Raw genomic sequence first — 20,096 nt, 5'->3', positions numbered from 1 at the left:
GCAGCATGTTCTGCTCCACGCAGAGCCAGACACGCTGCCCCGTGGGAGCGGGCAGCCCCGCCCCTCAGAATGCTGTGCACGCAGCAGCAGCATGGCTCTGGATGAGTGGGGAGCGTGTCTGCCTCCCCACGGAGCCAAACACTGCCCTTCAGGAGCATGCAGTCCCAGCCCCCAGAGCACTGTGTGCATGGCAGCATGGCTCCAGTGGAAGGGGGAAGGCGGGGGAGGGGCCGGCGGCTTGCTGCGCTCGGCCGGGCACTCCTGCCCGGGAGCACGAACCCCGTGGCTTGCCGCGCTGGGAGACTGGGGCCATTTTCCCACCCCTGCATTAGGGTGTGCCTGGGCACACCCGGCACACCCCGTGCGCATGCCTATGCTGGTCACCCTACAGTGGGCAGCAGAAATGAGTCTACTAGAGCCATATACACAGAAAGTGGAAGAAGTTTTCCATTTGTGTGCAGTCTCACAGGTTATCACTCCTTCACACAGGGATTTCACATGTGCTGGACTATCTTCTGCACCTGAAACTGTTAGGTCTTTCAAATCCTTCTGTAGGAGTTCATACAGTTTCTATTTCTGCATTACATCCACTGCTAGACAGATTTTCCAGTTTCTCTCATCCTCTTGTTTTTGTTTTTGTTTTTTTTAGAAGGGTCTCATTGATGTTTACCCTCCTTTGTCTGCTCCTGTGCCTGCATTAGATTTAAATCTAGTTCTCTCCAAACTGTTATGACTACCCTTTGATCTTACGGCTACATCTTCATTACCTGTATCATCCATGAAGATGGCATGTTTGGTGGCAATCACTTCTGCAAGGGGGGTTTCAGAACTCTTGGCTGATCCTTCTTTCATGGTCTTTTATAAGGACAAAGTATCCCCTATGCCACTGTGACGTTGCAGTCTATATGGTTTTATAAAAATATGCTAATGAGTGAATGTAATGTAACTGTAATATGCTTCATGCAAAAGGTCTCATTACAAAGCTTATAATCTACTGAGTGTGATTATCCTATTTGTATAAATGTACCACTCTTGAAACTAGAAATATGAAATATAACTCTGAGGCCTATTGTAATTATGCAAAGTGTGGGCCATTAATGGTGGTTTGGAATCTTGATGACTCCCATTAACCAGGACAATTGTCTGCAGATGGCTGTGTTTTACCTGTAAGTCTTCCTGTATACATGTATGCTGGCAAGTGGGCAATGAAGTCTTGCAGTGACATGTGATCATGTCACCTGAACTGGAATCCATCTTTAACCTGGTGTCTTTCCATTGAGAAGGAGGGGGTGGGAACCCAGAGAGGGACAAAGGATTCCCGCCTTATGCAAAAGATGTATAAAGGGGTGGAACAGAAGAAAAGAGGAGGAGCCATCATGAAGAATCCCCTAGCTACCACCTGAGCTGGAACAAGAGCTGTACCAGGGGAAAGAATTGTTCCCAGGCCTGGAAGGTGTCCAGTCTGAGGAAAAAACTTGCTGAAGCATCTCTGAGGGTGAGATTATCTGTATTCAGTTTGATTAGACATAGATTTGCTTGTTTTATTTTATTTTGCTTGGCGACTTACTTTGTTCTGTCTGTTATGACTTGGAACCACTTAAATCCTACTTTCTGTATTTAATAAAATCACTTTTTACTTATTAATTGACCCAGAGTATATATTAATACCTGGGGAAGCAAACAGCCATGCATATCTCTCTATCAGTATTATAGAGGGCAAACAATTTATGAGTTTACCCTGTGTAAGCTTTATACAGGGTAAAACAGATTTATTTGGGTTTAGACCCCATTGGGAGTTGGGCATCTGAGTGTTAAAGACAGGAACACTTCTGTTAGCTGCTTTCAGGTAAACTTGCAGCTTTGAGGCAAGTAATTCAGACCCTGGGTCTTTGTTGGAGCAGACGGGAGTGTCTTGCTCAGCAAGACAGGGTGCTGGGGTCCCAAGCTGCCAGGGAAAGCAGGGGCAGAGGTAGTCTTGGCACATCAGGTGACAGCTCCCAAGAGGAGTTGTGTCCCAACCTGTCACAGCCACATCCTAAGTTTATGCCTAAGGTAGTGTCAGTCTTTCCTTTAAATCAAACAACTAATTGTGTGGTGTTTTCCCCCAAGCCCTATTTGTTTAAGGCTGCGGAAGCATTCCATACCTTGTATCTTTGTAAAGCCCTGGCATTTTACTAGGACCACGCTAGAGCCTTCAGGTCTTCTTCCAGGCTGTTTATAAACTATGCTGAAAGGATTAAAGATTAGTCAGTGTCATCTCAATGAATTTCACATTGGAACTCTGACTAATAAAATCTGTTCTGATGTTGCTAAAGTCTTTCCTCCATTAGATATAATGGCTCAATCCATGCTCAGGGTATCCCTGAACTTGTGACTTCCAGATGCTGGGACTGGATGACAGTGGATCACTAGATAATTGCCCTGTTCTGTTCATTTCCTCTGAAGCATCTGGCATTGGCCACTGTCAGAGAAAGGATACTGGGTTAGATGAACCATTGGTCTGATCCAGTATGGCCGTTCTTATGCTCTTGACGTCAGCTATCCCAAGTAATGTTTCAATAACTGATATATGCAAGGCAGCGACATAGTCATCTGTGCATACTTTTCCAACTCATTATGCCATCACTCAAGCCTCTTGTGATGATGCCAAGTCAATGTTACAGTCTCTGTTCAGATGATCCGAAGTCCCTCCACCTGTAAGGGAAGTGCTGATGAATAATCAGTGGAATGTATATATGCACAATCACTTGCAGGAGAAAAAACCATTACTTAACCTGACAGTAAGTTTGTCAAAATGTGTTGTGCACATACACATTCTGCTGCCCTCCCACCTTCCCCGCTACTTTGGACATTATTTACTGTGGTGCAAAAGAATGGAGAGATGGGCAGTGGACACATACTTTTTATGCCCTCGCCTGAGAGCACGTGGCACATGCACCACCTAGTGGTAATGTTGGCAAAAGTCTCTGACTTGAGTGCACGCACATGTACAGTGGAATGTGTATGCGCACAGCACCTCTCAAAGAAGAGCAATTATTGTAAGGTAAGTAACCGTTTGGTCTTTGTTCAGTGGTGGATCACATGCAGTAGGGGTGGTGGATCATCAGGGGTTTGTGACTTATATTGAAAAATAACGTTTGAGGAAAATAAAAAGATTTCTGTCTCTGGCCCCTAGATGTGATGTAGACAAGGATTTAGGGCAGAGTTAAGAAAGAAAAGTCTCATTCATGTTTCTAACGAATATTTAGAGTTTTGGTTTTTTTAACTGTAATGTTTGATAAACATTTCATTTTAAAGTGTATACACTCACAACATTAACTGAGTTTGGTTGTGAGAATAGTGTTTCACGAACAAAGTCAATATACAATAGGACCACTTTTCTGCTCTAAATTACACTAGTGCAAATCCAGAATAACTCTGTTATTTCAGTATAAAGGTCATGATATCAAAAATTTGAGCAGCATAAATGAGATTTATTTTATTTTTCAGGAAAAGGGAGTTAGGAATAATACTATTTCATCTCTTAAACATCCTGTCCCCACCAAACTGATTCAGTTCCTCACTCCTCGTTATGGGCCTTGTCCTACTCAATTGAAGACAGTGGCAAAGCACCCACTGACTTAGGGTTGGATCAGGCCCCCCTGTATACTCCTAAATACATAGCTAAAATCATTAAGAGCTTCATCCTGTGAAATTCTGGGCACTCTCAGCTCCATTGACTTCACCAGGAGTTGAGGGCACTCAAGTTTTTGCAGGAGTGCTGAACATCTAGCAGGATCAAGACCTTAGAGTTATCTCAATTTTTCTATCTATTTTTATTGCTCTGTCATATATATAACTAACATTTTCCAAATGCAGGACCACATTAAGCATTGGTAAACAGGTGAAACTGCATTATGCCAGAGCAGAATTTGGCTCAGTTTATAATCAAGCTTAATGTAAGAGTTCTATAGACAGCACGCTGAAGTCTTCCATAATTAGCTTTGCAACAAAGATCATATTGCAAATTTACTTTCATGGTATTTTCACTTGGCTTCATAGTTTGTTGAAAAGATTTTTTAAATGTTTTTTTAGCAGATGCCTAGTAGTGCATGCCGTATTGTTAAGGTTGCAAAACAGATTTCATTGTAACCTGCTATTTTTGCATACTCATAATTTTTAAATATACACACCCCTTTAGCTGAAATGTTCTATATTATATTTTTGCTTGAAGGTGAATTATTGTGGGTTTTTTTTTGAGAATTTAACAAAATTCCTTCAGCAATTTTAGAGTTATAAGAGAGTGAAAAAGAGTACACTTTTCTCATTGCAAAAACAAAACAAAACTTTTGAATTGAATCCACTGATTGTAAAAACAATTGAAGTTTGAAACTTGAAAATTGACAAGTATATAATCCTGGGATGGCACAACTATGTGCATCCCCATACCCAGAACAGATTGTATATACATAGTCTAGCCTAAAATGAAGGGGAGAGGGGAACTCACATTCATATGTCCTTATCTTGCACATTTAAAATGATATTAACATTATTAAAGTATTTGTCAAAGTTAGGGAAAAAGTGGTATCTATGGAACATTTTTTTTTTAAAGAATCTTTATGCTTTCTCATGTGTTATTCAATTGAATAGCAACACTTGCTAATGAATGCTTATACTCTGCTGCATCATTCTATAAAAAATAATCTAATATATCATTCAGTAAATGGAACTTTTGTGATTCTGGGGCTGCTCCTGCTATCACTGAAATCAACAGTAAAACTCACATCAATTTCAATGTGAACAAGATTTGGCCCTTTATTATGGAGATGTTGTGGAGATCATGAATCCACCGATTAGATTTAGTCAAGTTTTGCACTTAGTCAGGTATTCACCATCTACATTATGTATGAAGAATGCAGAATATTCTTCCCAAACTGACAGCACATACTCTTTGTGCACTGAAATGCTAAGGATTTACAATAACATTTCTTAATTTGAGTTAAAATTAATTTTAAATTTGTTCTTTTATATATTTAGTACTTGTCAGACCTTTTTGTGTCCCAAATGATATTAATAACAGAATAATATAGATTCTTCAAACTTTACATAGAGTCAAAAGTCATTAGTTTTATGCATAGGTTACATTAGGTTGGAATTAATTATTATAGATTAATAGACAGGGCCAGGTCAATAACTCATATCACTCTTCATTAGTGCTTTTGTACCATCAAGATTTACTTAGCCAATCATTGATCTTCTTCTCCAGCTAATTGGCATGATGCAGTTCTCTTGTTTGTAATGAGTCTGTGGTTGTGAGGGAAGTGTACACGTGTCAAGTAGGGTTGTCAGGTGTCTGGTTTTTGTCTGGAACACCTGGCCTAAATCTGGCCAAAAAGGGACCCTGGTGGCTCTGGTCAGCAGTGCTGTCTGGGGCATTAAAAGTCCGGTTGTTGCAGGGCAGGCAGGCTTCCAGCTCCGTTTGGCTCCAGGGAAGCGGCCAGCATGTCTCTCTAGCTCCTAGACATAGGGGTGGCCACGGGGACTCTGTGCACGGCCTGTGCCCTGAGTGCTGGCTCCACAGCTCTCATTGGCCAGGAACTGCAGCCATTTGGAGCTGCGGGGGTGGCGCTCGTGGGCAGGGCAGCGCACGGAGCTCCCTGCCCCCCCTGCCTAGAAACTGCTGCTAGAGGGATGTGCTGGTTGCTTTCAGGAGCCACCTGAGGTAAGTGCTGCCCCCTTCAACCTTTCCTGCCCCCCAAATCCCAGCCTGGAGCCTGCACCCAAACTCCCTCCCAGAGCCCTTGTTAGTTCCAGCAGACATCTTAGGTGGAAAGCAGGGGTGTTGTCATGACTGGCAGCCCCCTTTGTTCTGTTCCACCCCCTTTCATAGCTTTGGCACAAAGCAGGAATCTTTTGTCTCTTTGGATCCCCACCCTCCCTTCTAAATGGAAAAGTACCAAATTTAAGATGGATTCCAGCATCATGTAACATGGTCACATGTCCTGTGAGACCTCATTTTTCATTACCCGGAGGCTGGCCCACATGTACACAGGAAGGCTTTCAGGTAAATCAACCCATTCACAACCAATTGTCCTAGTCAATGGGAGCCATCAAGATTCTAAGCCACCATTAATGGCCCACACTTTTTATAATTACAATAGGATCTCAGAGTTATACTTTGTATTTCTAGCTTCAGATACAAGAATGATACATACATACAAATAGGAGGAATATATTCAGTAGGTTATAACCTTTGTAATGATACCTTACAAGAGACTTTTTGCATAAAACATATTCCAGTTACATTATATTCACATTCATAAGCATATTTTTATAAAACATGTGGAGTGCACCATCACAGTGCCATTAGACAGTTGGCAACCCTGCCCATCAGGGAGGCTGGGAGGAATCCTGCTCTGGCAGGGTGTGGACAGTAAACCCAGGGGTGTGGGAAAAATCCTGAGGGAAAAGAAGAATACCCCAACCCACTGCTAAATGGAAGGGTGGGACCCACCGAGGGAGAGAGGAAGCCCTGTCACTATAAGTACTTTGTTACCTTGGTATGAAAGCCATACCTTTGAGTGCAAAACATTGTTTGTTATTTACTCTTTAAAGCAGGGTTTCTCAAACAAGCGTTGCTGCTTCTGTAGGGAAAGCCCCTGGTGGGCCGTGCCGCTTTCAGCAGCTCCCATTGGCCCGGAGCAGCGATCAGTGGCCAGTGGGAGCCACGATCAGCCGGACGTGCAGACAGGGCAGGTAAACACACCGGCATGGCCCGCCAGGGGCTTTCCCTACAGAAGCGGCGACCCCTGTTTGAGAAACCCTGCTTTAAAAGGTTTTTACAAGTGCACACGAGATGATTTTCAAATTATTTATATCTCTTTTTATGAAAGAGAAAAAAATTCCTAGTCTACATTTCATGGTTATAAAATAATTTTTATATTATAGAAGCACCAAAAATCCTCAAACTGATGAATTTATGCAACTTGAATATGGCCAAACAAAGGGTTTTTTTCCCCATCTTATTGCAAAATGTATCAGACAAGATTCCAGACATTCCTAAATCACTGCTTCAGTAAGACTAAAATCTTTGATCAATTAAAACAAACTTTAATTTGCTTGAACAGTGATTGAAATACAGGAAAATGCTTTTTTTTGGTTATAGAAAATTCAGCAGTCTTTAATACCCGAAGCTGATTTTTTAACGAATGACTATAACCATGCCTAAGACTTGTCACAATGATATCAATAAACCCAATGATTTGAAGTAACTGAAGAATAGACTCAAGCACATGCTTAAAGTTAAGCATATGCTTACTTTATTAAATTGAGCCCAAACCCACAGGGCTACTTTTTAAAATAAGGACTGTTCATTATGGATGTGACATACCAGTCGCTGTTCCGTAGTTGAGGATGACATACTTAAATATTCATTCAGAGAAAGAGAGAGAAAATGACTCGATAGTTTGGGTGCCCACCTGGAATTTGGAAGATCCAAATGCAAGTCCCCGTTTCAATGACTATTTGATTATTTATAGAGAATGGAATAGCTTCAGTGGCAGAAACTGAGAAAAACCCACCCCAGAGTACCACATAGGCCAGTAACTAGGGCATTTAAATGGGAGAAGTAGACTGGAGTTCAAATTCCTATGCCATTGTAGCCAGAAAAGGGATTTGAACATGATTCTCTTGTATCTTGGATGAGTGTTGTAACCACTGGGCTACTGTTGGTAGGGGTACTCCTGCCGCCTCCTCCCTCTGTTTTGAACAAGGTCTGATTCAGTGGCTGTGTTCTGACCATACTTACCAGATTGGGCTCCACAGGTGAGTTAGGTGGGGCAGTGCCTATCTTGAAGATCCCACTGGGGTTTGGGCGTGAGCTATGTGCTTGGGCCTTAGGACTTACGTGGCTATGCATATGCCTGGCAGCAGAAATTTAGGTACCTTGGGGACTTTACTAAACTTGGGTGTCTGCAGGGTTATATGGCAGCTGAGCTGGTGTTTTGAAGATCTAAATTTTGGACTGAGGCACCTAGCATGCCAGTTAGTCACCTGAATCCCTTTGTGGATCCCTTAGTTTATTTTATTGTTAAAATTAATTTAAAAATAGGCCCATTAAGATATGTAGTCAGACCGTTAACTCCCACCTGAATGAAAACTATTTAATATGTTTTAAAACATCAGTTTAATGTCAGAACAGACGCTATTACGCACTAAGCTTAATTGTACAGTTATTGCATGATGTCATTACAGGGCAAAATTAAGGTTTTTTGAATGCCTTAACTGTGTATTACCATGCCTTAATATGTTTGGATTTCTTTAAACTTTAAACCTTAACTCTGAATTTCCTAGGCTTGTAGTGCTTATTTTTGGGATAATTACAAGATCCCTGTAGTGTTTTTACCATTTAAATACTGAAATGTATTAATCCTTAATTCCATGTTATAATGTAATTTGTATCTGGGAATATCAATAAGAGTTTTGCAGGATCAGGCCTTTTAAGAGAACAAGCTGATATTGTTAGCAGCAGCTGTATGAAACAATGTATGAAAGCAAGAGAACTTGCTTTATATTTATTTAAAAAAAAATTCTCTGTATTAAATCTAGCTCCTTTTCAATCTGCAAAAATATTCGCTAATGAAAGTGTAAAATATACTATATATTTATAGAAAAGATTTAATTTCTTCTTGCCTTCAAGAAACTCTTGTTATTTTAGAAGCTTTAAGATAATAATATCAACTTAAAACAGCTGTATTTGAACATGTTTAACTAGTGACCCATCTGAAGTGGTTAATTATTTTGATTCCTAGAAGACCTCACAAGAAGTAGTAAACCTTGGTGGATGAATGATACATCTGCTTTTCCAACTTCACTTCCAATTAATAACACTCTAAGTAGTCATCGTCGACAGAAGAGATCAGTAAGCATTGAACGCTTTGTGGAGACGCTGGTAGTAGCTGACAAAATGATGGTGGGATACCATGGTCGCAAAGACATTGAACATTACATTTTGAGTGTAATGAATATTGTAAGTTTGACCCCTCTATATATTAATATAATTAACACTTTTTATAGGATGTACAATTATGCAATATGGTTTTCTGATTTGAAGTAAACAATGCTTTAAAATATGTATCAGCCTGCAAAAAGTGATATATAGTAAAATGTTAGTATTAGAAGATAAATAAGATGTTCAATACTATTGTCTTTTCTCCGTCAGGGAGAATATTATGATCACTGTTAAATCATGTTTCAATGCCTTTGGGTTTCATTTTAAATACATTGACCCTCTAATTATCAGTTATAGTGATTACACTTTTGGTTGGTTCTTTTCTTTAGCTAGCACTCTGAACATCTCTTGTCATGAGTTATTCAGTTGTGAAACAAGTTTATTCTATAAAGTGTTTGCAGTGAAAATAGTGTAGGGAATATTGATTTATCTTACTGAATAGATTAAGGCTGACTTAGAAATAGTTCTTTAGATGCTTGTAAGAAGTGTTCAAATTATGAAATTATATTTAGTAAGAGACAACAGACTAATTTTTAAGCATATGTCAAATGAATGGTGTTTCTTGTCTGACTTTGTGTCTTTTCTTCTTTTCTGGAGGTCAGGTTGCCAAACTTTATCGTGATTCCAGTCTAGGAAACGTTGTGAATATTATAGTGACTCGTTTAATTGTTCTCACTGAAGATCAGGTAAGACTGAGCTGCAATTACATTAAACTTCAGACCAGTAAACTACAGCATACTTCACTCTGTACCATTATAGAATCCCCCTAATTATTGTTTAGAAAGGCTATATTTGAGTATAAAACCTCATCTGTAATCTTTCGCTATTTTTAAGGAAGATTGAAAAGTTTCAAGGAATATGCCTCATTTATTGTCTTAATATTTACCTAACATAACAGATATCTTTAACTTACTTTTGGAGATTTCAGTGGTAGAGACTTACAATTACAATTTTATTTCTATGTCTATATTTTTATAATCTAAAATTTTTATATTGACATAATCATTATTAAAGCTGGAAGTGAAAGAATGCCTGTTCAGTAATACACTAACTGAACTCTGGGTCAGATTTTAGAGATAAAAATTGGCAAGAAGAGATTATTCCTAGAAACCACTGCTTCTAATTATAGTCCCATTTTAGTCTTCAAAAGGCTTAACAACTGACCTTAGTAATTTGTTTGGAACATTTCTGGTATGCATGTTGTATTGCAGCCAAACTTGGAGATAAACCACCATGCAGACAAGTCCCTCGATAGCTTCTGTAAGTGGCAGAAATCCATTCTCTCCCACCAAAGCGATGGAAACACCATTCCAGAAAATGGGATTGCTCACCACGATAATGCGGTTCTTATTACTAGGTATGGTTTATTGCAGGTCTTGTATTTATTTTATCTTCTTTCTATGGTTTTCTTGTATTTACTTATGTATAAAACCTATATTTTAAGTAATTTAAGGGGTAGGTAATCTTGTGAGGGTAAAAAGATAGTATGTTGCTTGTCTTTGAAAATATATCAGACCATTAAAACATAGATTTTAAAAAATTGGAAAGAAAATGTCTAAGAATTTATAGTACTTACAATTTCAATAACTTCAATAACTGTGCTTCTCGTAACTGCTCCCATAAAAAATCTTGAAGTAGATCTGATGAATTTTCTTGGTCGTTTCAAACTTTTATAGTTGAACAAAAATTCTAAAAATTCTGGGAAAAAGATCAGCAAGCAGGAGAAAAAAATTGTTTTGTTACTACTGTATAATGTTTTCAGTGTAAAATATTATTGCCAAATCCTTGGTGTAAATCAGTGTCACTTCACTGAAGTCAATGGAGCTATGCAGATTTACACCAGCTGAAAATCTGGCTGTGCATTTGTTGCTGTGCTATCTAACAAAGAAAAAAGAAAGTGAAATTTCTAGTGTTCATACCAAGGCTACTTATGTGTAAAGGTGTCCTGCTGTACATATTACCATTTCTATGTGCAGGTTCAACACTGCTAAATCTGTCATCTTTCAGTCCTGTTAAATACGGTTTTCTCTGTGTAGTTACAGGTAAACAAATATTGTACCCTACAAATAGATTGTCTTAAAATAGCATTTCGTGTGCACCTGTTTCTTAGGGGCAGTTTTCTTTTTTTTCTAACTATTAAAACAGTGATGCTAGTATTGATCTATATAGCTAAGAATTGTTAATGTTTCTATTATAAATATCCTTTTCAAGGGGCATATTCTATACTCACGCAACATGTCAAACTTTAATGGAGGTTTTAGGTATGGAATCAGTGTAGAATAATGCCCTCAAGATTTATAAGACAAAAGTCACTCCTGGTTGGAATTTGAGCATAAAAGCTATGATATTTTTGAAAAAATTCTTTCATCTGTTTTCGAATTACAGTAACACAGCGATGAAAGAACATACTAGAGGTACTGGATTCTTGTATGTAACCATTTTGAGTGCAAAATGTGTTTTTCATCAATATTTCATAAATTACTTTTAATACATGCAATTAACGAGCACATGTAGTAGCTAGACTGACAAAATACATTCCAATATCCTTGAAAGAACTGCTTTGGTCTAATGGGTAAAAATCACTTTGAAAGCATCCTTAAATAAAGTACAAATTTAGAATCTAATAATGTTCCATTTTAAGGCACTGATTCTGCAAAGACATGCTTAATATGCAGGCTTAATTTTATACATGTGAGTAGTCCCATTTATATATACATATGTATGTCTCTATCTGTTGTATAAACAAATAGTCTCAAAGCCAGTGTTTTTATATACTTTCATGAGGGAGTGCTTCTTTTCATTCAATGATTATAACTATCTAATAAAACTATAAAAATGAAATTCTCACACAAAATCTACACTAAATAACATTAAGGACTTGACCTTGCTCACCCTGAAATCCCTGACTTATGCTGATTTATTTTAGTAAACAGTGCTAAGGCTGAAACATTAGGCTTAAGTCCCCAGTTACATCAGCCCCCTCCTGGAGCATGGCACCAAGCTGGTATAGAAAAGGAGAGACTGTAAGGCATCCTCTCCTCCCTTTTCCTCTCTCACAGCAATTAAAAAAAGATTGATAAAAACGATTTGCATGGTCTGCTTACTGTAGGCAGTGTTGGGGACGTGGCATGCTTCTATCAGTGATGCTAGTGTTTATGCTATAGCCAGAAATGAATGCTGATCAGCAAGAGTATTTCCTGGCAGCAAAAACTGTACCTCCTCAATGCTGTTGTGGAGACTCTGAGGACACAAGACATGAAGCCCTGTTTGAAGATTTTTTTTTTCTTTTTGAAATAGCTCAGCAGTTTATTTTCTTTCAAATAAATGTCATGGTAGCTAAGTGCAGGTAGCTAATACTGTACACTTATTGCAGAGTCTCAGAATAGTGGTTGAACCTACATAACATATTTCACTTAAACATAATGGGAATATTTGGTAAAAGAATTGTGCCCATTATTCAACATTTCCTTGCTTTTATCTCTTTACTTGAAAACTCTGAAGTTATTTTGTTTGTGTTGGTTTTGTGCACAGGATAAATCTGTGGTTGAACTAAAATGTTAAACAAATGAAGGCTGTTTTCTCTACCACAGTCCCTTATTGGATGGTTCACTTAGTCATTTTTAGTATGAGACTATACCAAATCCTAATATTTTATCCTGTAATTGTTGCAGTGAATTCTTTAAAAAGAAATATTAATAATGTTAGGATACTGAGGTGATAGTTTTCTATATAAAGTCTACTGTTGATTAATACTGTAGTATTGTTTGGATAATCAATCTTCTCCTTCCCATAAAGTGACTGACTTTAGCAAACCCAAATGGAGCCTTAGCAATTTTCTTTTTATTGACAAAAGAACATTAAAAATAATGTGGAAACTTGTATAGGTCCATATTTTATCTCTGAATGTGCACAGGAGCAGTGTGTGTGCCTTTTGAGGACAAACTACAGTCATTAGACTTGAATACAACATTGTTGGTGTCACAAATGGTATCATCCTATTTTAGCAAGATGATCTCCATCTTGGTAGGGTCAACTCTGTGGTACTGGGCCTAGGCTTTGTGAATCTCTGTGCAAAACAAAAAAGCATAGAGACCCATCCAGTTTCTTTCCCTCCTATGAGTTGGATCCCATATCTTCGTAAACATACAGCATGCTCTTGCTGGTAGCCTCTTGTCTGCCTGTGACCCAGCTGCTATATCACATCTGAGGCTCTAAGAACCAAGTTCTACATAGTTTCTCTTCCAAATATGAAACTGTAGAGGCTAAAATACCCAATATACTATACTACAGATTATTTTTGCTATGGCAGATTGAGTTAATACTTTCAGCCTGAGTTGGGCTTTTGGCCCTACTTCCTCTCCGTTTCAAAAAATCTCTTCCTCCTATGAGCCTGAAAGCCTCCCCCGCCCCCCCCCCAAAAAGAGATATTTTGAAACCATCCATACCTTTACCCTCCTGGAAATTTTTTAGCCCTTCTTTGTGCCCCCCCCCATGATTAATTCTATAGCACATAAATTAGGTGCAAGAGTGTTGCTTGACCTAGTCACCTGTGCAGAAAAGTATGGGGGCATGAAGTGTCCTCTTGCTCCCTTGAATGGTCTACTTGCATCACCACTCACAGTGTGAGAAGAATAAACAAAATAAAAGTTATATTCTCTCTCTCTCAACAAAACAAAAGGATATTTAATCAAGCCCACTAATTTCTGTAAGGTATAGACTCATAGCCTGAGACCATTAGCTTGTTATACCTAGGTACTGAAAAGCTGTTTTTTCAAATAACATATATGACTGATTGAATAAAATGTTCAGGGAATGAATCTCCTCCTGCTGGGAGGGAAGATCCAGAGCCATTAATTTTATTCCCTGGTATGGCAGCAGACCAAGTAAAACACATATCGAACAACCTATGGAGAAGAGAGTTCTAGGGGGAAATTGAGATGCACGTGTGTATCTCCAAAGGGCAGAATTTGGCCCCTAGAATTTAAATGTTTTAAACAGAGAAACATTTGGAACTTCATTCACTTAAAGGGATAGTGTTTCTTTAAAAGAGTAAGAGCATGAAATTTCACATCCCATTGATAGTATGCCATCTCTGGACTTTATTTTGTCTTTTAGAAGTAAATACAAATATAATGTGTTTTGCAAAAAACAAAGTGCTTTAAATAAGAGAATAACTTGTTACAGCCATAAAGGATTTAAGAAAAGTTTGTTCTTATTATTGAGTTAGAGTCAGTTTCTCTTTTCCCATTCACAAACTGTATTGTTACTTCTTCAATAAAGTGCTGGAATGACGTTGACACGGATGTGGTCCCTGCAATTAGTACCTTATCATGCCTAGAAATTTGGAAAGTTTGTAATATTAAAGTGATTGAAATCTCTATAAATAATTATTTTATATATAGCTTAATCCTTCAACTCTATATACACAATAATCCTACTGAGTTAAGTGGACCCCTTGTGTGAGAGTAAACACTACATATATGAGTAAAGAATCAGGCCCATAGTATTTTATACTGAGTAATCCAAGCATTTTAATAATCTATATTTTAGACCAGGGGTAGGCAACCTATGGCACGGGTGTCGAAGGTGGCACGTGAGCTGATTTTCAGAGGCACTCACACTGCCCAGGTCCTGGCCACTGGTCCAGGGGGCTCTGCATTTTAATTTAGTTTTAAATGAATCTTCTTAAACATTTTAAAAACCTTATGTACTTTACATACAACAATAGTTCAGTTATATATTATAAATTTATAGAAAGAGAGCTTCTAAAAATGTTAAAATGTATTACTGGCACACAAAACTTTAAATTAGAGTGAATAAATGAATACTCGGCGCACCACTTCCAAGGTTGCTGACCCCTGTTTTAGACAAACTGCAGGAAAACTAGAAAATGCCATGTGTGGTATATTTTGTGCATTTTCAACTGGTTGCACGTACTTTTTTGGGCTGGAGACATTGAGCAGGCCCAGAGCACTTTTCTTAACTAGATACTTCTGTACTGTTGCCAGCTTCTACTGTCCTTATTATTTAGGAAGTATATTTCTAGACAATATGCTGTGTTTCTCCTTTTGTCACTAACCAATATGCTCTGCAACATGCACCCCCAGCATTGCCAGTATCCACAGGAAAGGCAATAGCATTTCTATACATTTGTTTCTCTGGATTTTTCACATCCTTTCAAATAGTGAAAATGCATAGAAATATGTTAATGTTTTATTGTATATGTAAAAGAATCACTTCACCCACTGAATGACAGACCCACTTCAGTGAGTCACTTGGCAGCTGTTTTCCAGTATACAGCAACACTACATAGCATTTTAGAATGCACAGTAGAAAGTATTGTATCCAGGGGAAATTTAGATAGGCAGAAGTTAATTTCTTTGAATCTGCAAAGATAGGGCATAGCCTATAGTAGGGGTTAATGCAGAGGTGCAGTGGCCCAATCGGAGTTCCTTGAGGCATGATGCCACAAAACTCCCTGTGAGAGCATAGCAGTGAGGTCCTTTAAAAGAGTGCAGGATATGTTCCCCCAATGTGGGGCCATCTTTGCTGGCCTTTTCAGGGGAGAGGAAAGGGTTATGGCATCAGTGTTAGACTCTTAGTTTTTGTGCTCCTGAACTAAAGGACTCTAATTTTTCTTGACCTCTGCATAGAGGCACAAAGGAGAGGCAAAAAGCTTCTTTAATTTTCATGCATACCTGTGCAGAGCTGACCACAGGCCTTTTATTTTTAATAAATTTAGGGTTGGATTTGGCGTTTAGGCACCAAGAGATGGTGTTCAAACTTACTCTTTCTCTGCTTCCCCTTTGCTCAGGGGGCTCTTCTTGGAGTGCTTGCTCATGTCAATTCCATGTTATGTATGGGTGTGCCCATGTGCACAGTTGCTGGAGATTTTTCCCCCAGGAGGTTTTCCATAGGGCTGGCCTTAGTGCTCCCTGGAGCCCCATGCTCACGCGCCAGTATAAGGGGCTCTGCCAGCCCCATGCCCTCTCAGTTCCTTCTTATGCCCGTGATGATTGCTGAAACAGCTTTCTCTCTTGCACTTGCAAGTTCTCCCAGTGATTTTTTGCACTCAGTTGTTCTTGTGTATAGTTAGGAGTTTAGTTGTTAGTTAATTAGTTAGACTGAATAGCAGTTCCTATCACGGGATGTCGTCCTAGGGATGGGGTATGTCCCGGTCCCCGGGTTTCAGACTGTGTGCCACCTGCCATAAGCCCATGCCAGTGAGCGACCTGCATCTGCTCACATTAAAGACAGGTGCAAGATCTTCAGGGGCTTCAGGTCACGCACACAAAAGGACAGGGACATCTGTCTGAAGACCCTGTTAATGGAAGCGCACTTAGACCTGCCTCATAGCCATCCTGCTCCAATTTGGCGCCAAGCACTTTGGCCTTGATACGGAGCCCCCCCCCCACAATACTGGGACCTTCTTGGCACCAATCACCATCTCCGGTGCCAAGGAAGTGGCACAAGAAACAGTGTGCCGAAAGAGGGCACTCCTCTGCGCCGAAAAAGGATAAGCGGGGAGTGACTGATGAGGTGAGACCTGTACCAGGCCACTTGTCCTCCCCAAAGCTTCCACCCAGGGCGCCGAGCCCAGTCTGGGACCCACCACCTTCTCCTCGGAGTGGTCGGGGCACCCTACGCTTGAGAGCCCCTTCAACACCTGAGGCTTTTCAGGCAGCAAAGGACCTTATGGCTCTCCTACTACCGCCCACTCCCTGAGACCATCCACTGACCTTGCAGTAATTGAAGGCAGCTCTTTCCAGAGGGAAACCCCCCATGGGCCTGCTGCAATGGTCACCAGCTCAACACCAGTCCTCAGCTTCATGGCCCGCTCTCCAGTTTCATGACACTGGTCCCCAGCTTCTCTACACCATTCGCTGGAGCCATGTCACTGGTCCTCGACTCCTCGGCATCTCTCCCTGCTTCCGCATCACAGCCAGCAGGTGGATGTGACAACGGCTCTACTGTGGTCTCTCAGAGAGGAATCCATCCTCCTGCTGAGGAGACACTGCTCATCTTATGCACCGGACTTCAGTGCTGTACCTGCCGCAGGTGCTTGGCCACCAGGGCAGTGGCTGATGCATTGGCAGTATTGGAACCCATGGGGATTGCCTCCGATGCCAGGTCCTCATTCCCCCCTGTGATCTGCGGCAGCATCTGAGAGGCAAGCCCCAGTGCAGCCCCGACTGTTATGGGATCCAGACTCAGACTCTGACCCTGGTACTGAGTCCCCAGCAGTGGCCCCAGTGGATGCGACCCTGGTGTTGGAGGAGGACCCAGCCCCTCCTGCAGTGTTGGCATCTTCCTCGTCATTCCCAGATGAAGTGGTCATGGGTCCCTCCCACCCACTGTCTCCGGATGATTTCCGAGCTCACCAAATGGGTCATCACGAATTTGGGGCTAAAGGCGGAGGAGCTAATGGAGCCCATGGACAGTCTTTGTGATATTTTGGCTGCAGCAGCCCCTTCTAAGGTTGCTCTACCAGTCCATGATTGGGTGTTAAAACTGGTTAAGGCGCTGTGGCAGACCCCATCTTTTCTGCCCCCAACCTCAAAAAGGGCAGAGGAAAAATGTTATGTCCTGGCCAAAGGGTTTGAGTACATGTACTCACACCCTCCCCACACCTATAGCAGTACATTTATAATATCCCTGCACCCATTCATATATGTTAGTTGGGGCATTGGCTAGGGATGTGGGGAGAGCCAAAACTCAACACGTTTCTTGCCCCTCACAGGTCCAATATCCTGCAGGAGTATAGTATGGAGTTCTTACTCCCCCTTAATCCCTTGCTTGGGTATGCAGTCCAAGTCACAAGTAGTTCTTAGACACTTAAGACATATAAGAAAGTTTTAAGTATTATAGGTAACCATTTGGATAACTTTATTAGTTTTATTTGTATTTTGAGCTTTACAAGCTATAAAAAATAGTCTCTTCCTATAGGAAAAGTTAGCTGGCATTTTGAATGACTGAGACCAGCAATTTGGCATGAGATCAATATCCGGAACTACTTTTATTTCTTCTTTTATGAAGTAACATGTAGCTGAAAGTTGAAAGCATCTGTCACAAGTATAAAATGAAATCCATTTTCAAGTTTGCATTGTAGTAAAGCAAACCATTGATCACTTACATTTCAGAAAGGATTTACTTTTCTTTATCAGAATGTGTTTTACCTTCGGTAGTCAGCATGAACAGCCTAATGCATCCATTTCTTGGCTCTCTTTTCTGTAAACTCTTTAAACCATTACACTTCTTCCATATATGTGAGATCAGGAAATACATGGAATTGAAATACTTAAATCTATTATAGTAGTAATTGTAATATGTGCTTCAGAAAAAACTTAAGTTGTTTTTTCCTCTTGTGAATTTCATTATTAACTAGGATAATCGAAGGGATTAAGGAAGTACCTTAATGAAAAGGAAAGCTACTGCAGATACATTTATGAAGTTTGGATCAAGTATTTGCTTTATGCTTAAGACTTTAAAAAAAATTCATGCACAGGACCAGATTGCTCTCCTAGTGTAAAACCGGTGCAAGGGGTGTCTGGAGGAGAAAATCTCTTCAAGATCTCCTTGACATCATCCCTTGGGATAATGGGGAGGGCTGGGTTTGGTCTCCTGTGAAAATGGCTAAGGGGACTGGCCAAAGTCTGGTGGATCCTAGAGAGAATTATTCAGGCCACAGAAGGCACCCTGCACACACAGATCTTTTCCTCTTATGCAGAAGGGAGGGGTGAATCACCGCACTAGCTCCATTCCCTCCAACCCAGCACCTGCAGAGAGTCATCCATTGGTCTGGGGTCCATGCTGGGGGGAGGAAGTGGAGACTGGGCAGTCTGAGGGAGGATTGGGTGACCTGGAAAGGTTACACTTTGTCTTTTCCACACACCCTGGCCCCATGGAGATTCACTGGAAAAAATAATACAGCATAAGTCTCTATTATCTTTTCTACAGAACCCACCTAGTGGAAGTCCCAGGGCATCTATAGTCAGTGGAAGTCTCTGGTAGCACAGCTCCAATGGAGCCAAGCAGGTGGCACTGCTGGGAGTCAGGGCTGGTGTGGAAGCCCAGAGCCTCTGTGAAGATGGTGCTGGCCTCTCATAGATATCTTGTGATTTACTAGGTTTGCGGGAGGGACCAGGGCTGGAATAATTCTCCTGTGGACCCAAGGCTACTAGATTTTGTGGGGCTCTTGTATACAAGTCTTTTTTCTAATTTAAAACAAAATGATCACAATTATGGCATTGAGGCTATTAATGCTATACTAAACTTGCCTTTTAATTAACATAAAGCCATTCTGTGGTTACATTTCAGTCTTAAAACATGTAGAATATAGTTAAGTTAATTCAGAATAGCCTACTTCTTACCTTAGAACAGCTGTTATATTAGTGTCTTTCTGGGAGGGAGTTTGGGTGCAGGAGGGGGCTCTAGGCTGGGGCAGAGTGTTGGGGTGCAGGAGAGGGTGAGGGGTGCGGGGTCTGGGAGGGAGTTTGGTGCAGGAGGGGATTCTGACCTGGGGCAGGGGGTTTGGGTGCAGGAGGGGGTGTGAAGTGCAGGCTCCGGCTGGGAGGCGCTTACCACAGGTGGCCTGGCCGGCAATGCCGCAGGGCTTAGGCAGGCTGCTTGCCTGCCATAGCCCCATGCCGCTCCAGTTCCCGGCCAATGGGAGCTGCGGGGATGGTACTGGGGGTGGGGGCAGTGTGCGGAGCCACCTCCTCTCACCCCTGCCAGGGACCGCAGAGAAGTGCCAGCAGCCTACTGCTTCCAGAAGCAGCGTGGGGCCACGGCATGCAGGCAGCCTGCCTAAGCCCTGTTGCGCTGGGGCTCCCCCTTAGCCTGTGGCACTGGGCTGCAGCCCCTAAAGCCCCTGTGTTAATCTGTCCCTGGGAGGGACCTGCAGCGTATTCCATTGGGAAGGGAGGGGGGGACACAAAATTTTCTCCCTTCCAAATACAGTGATATGGGGGAACATCAATGAGGGGATCCTTGAGGAGACTTTACATGCGTCAGGTTTTATGAGGGGTGGGGATGATCCGGCTCATGGAGAAACTGGTTATAAACATTTTCTCCTGGCAGTGATGTAGCCCAGTGTTTCCCGCCAATC

At 41.0% G+C, this 20,096-nt stretch overlaps 1 protein-coding gene across 1 annotated transcript in view; it reads left to right on the top strand.

Annotated features, from left to right (window-relative positions):
- Window positions 1-20,096, top strand: part of ADAMTS6 (ADAM metallopeptidase with thrombospondin type 1 motif 6) — a 311,564-nt gene that overhangs the window by 31,858 nt on the left and 259,610 nt on the right. Inside the window, exons 5-7 of the mRNA XM_039545681.1 lie at window positions 8,790-9,007; window positions 9,592-9,675; window positions 10,201-10,346. Coding sequence (XP_039401615.1) covers window positions 8,790-9,007; window positions 9,592-9,675; window positions 10,201-10,346 — 448 coding nt within the window. The remainder of the gene's footprint in view (window positions 1-8,789; window positions 9,008-9,591; window positions 9,676-10,200; window positions 10,347-20,096) is intronic.

The sequence above is a fragment of the Mauremys reevesii genome, linkage group 6 (assembly GCF_016161935.1).
Source record: "Mauremys reevesii isolate NIE-2019 linkage group 6, ASM1616193v1, whole genome shotgun sequence".
Classification (NCBI taxonomy): domain Eukaryota; kingdom Metazoa; phylum Chordata; order Testudines; family Geoemydidae; genus Mauremys; species Mauremys reevesii.
The sequence above is the reverse complement of the archived record's forward strand: the minus strand, read 5'-3'. Positions and strand labels throughout refer to the sequence as shown.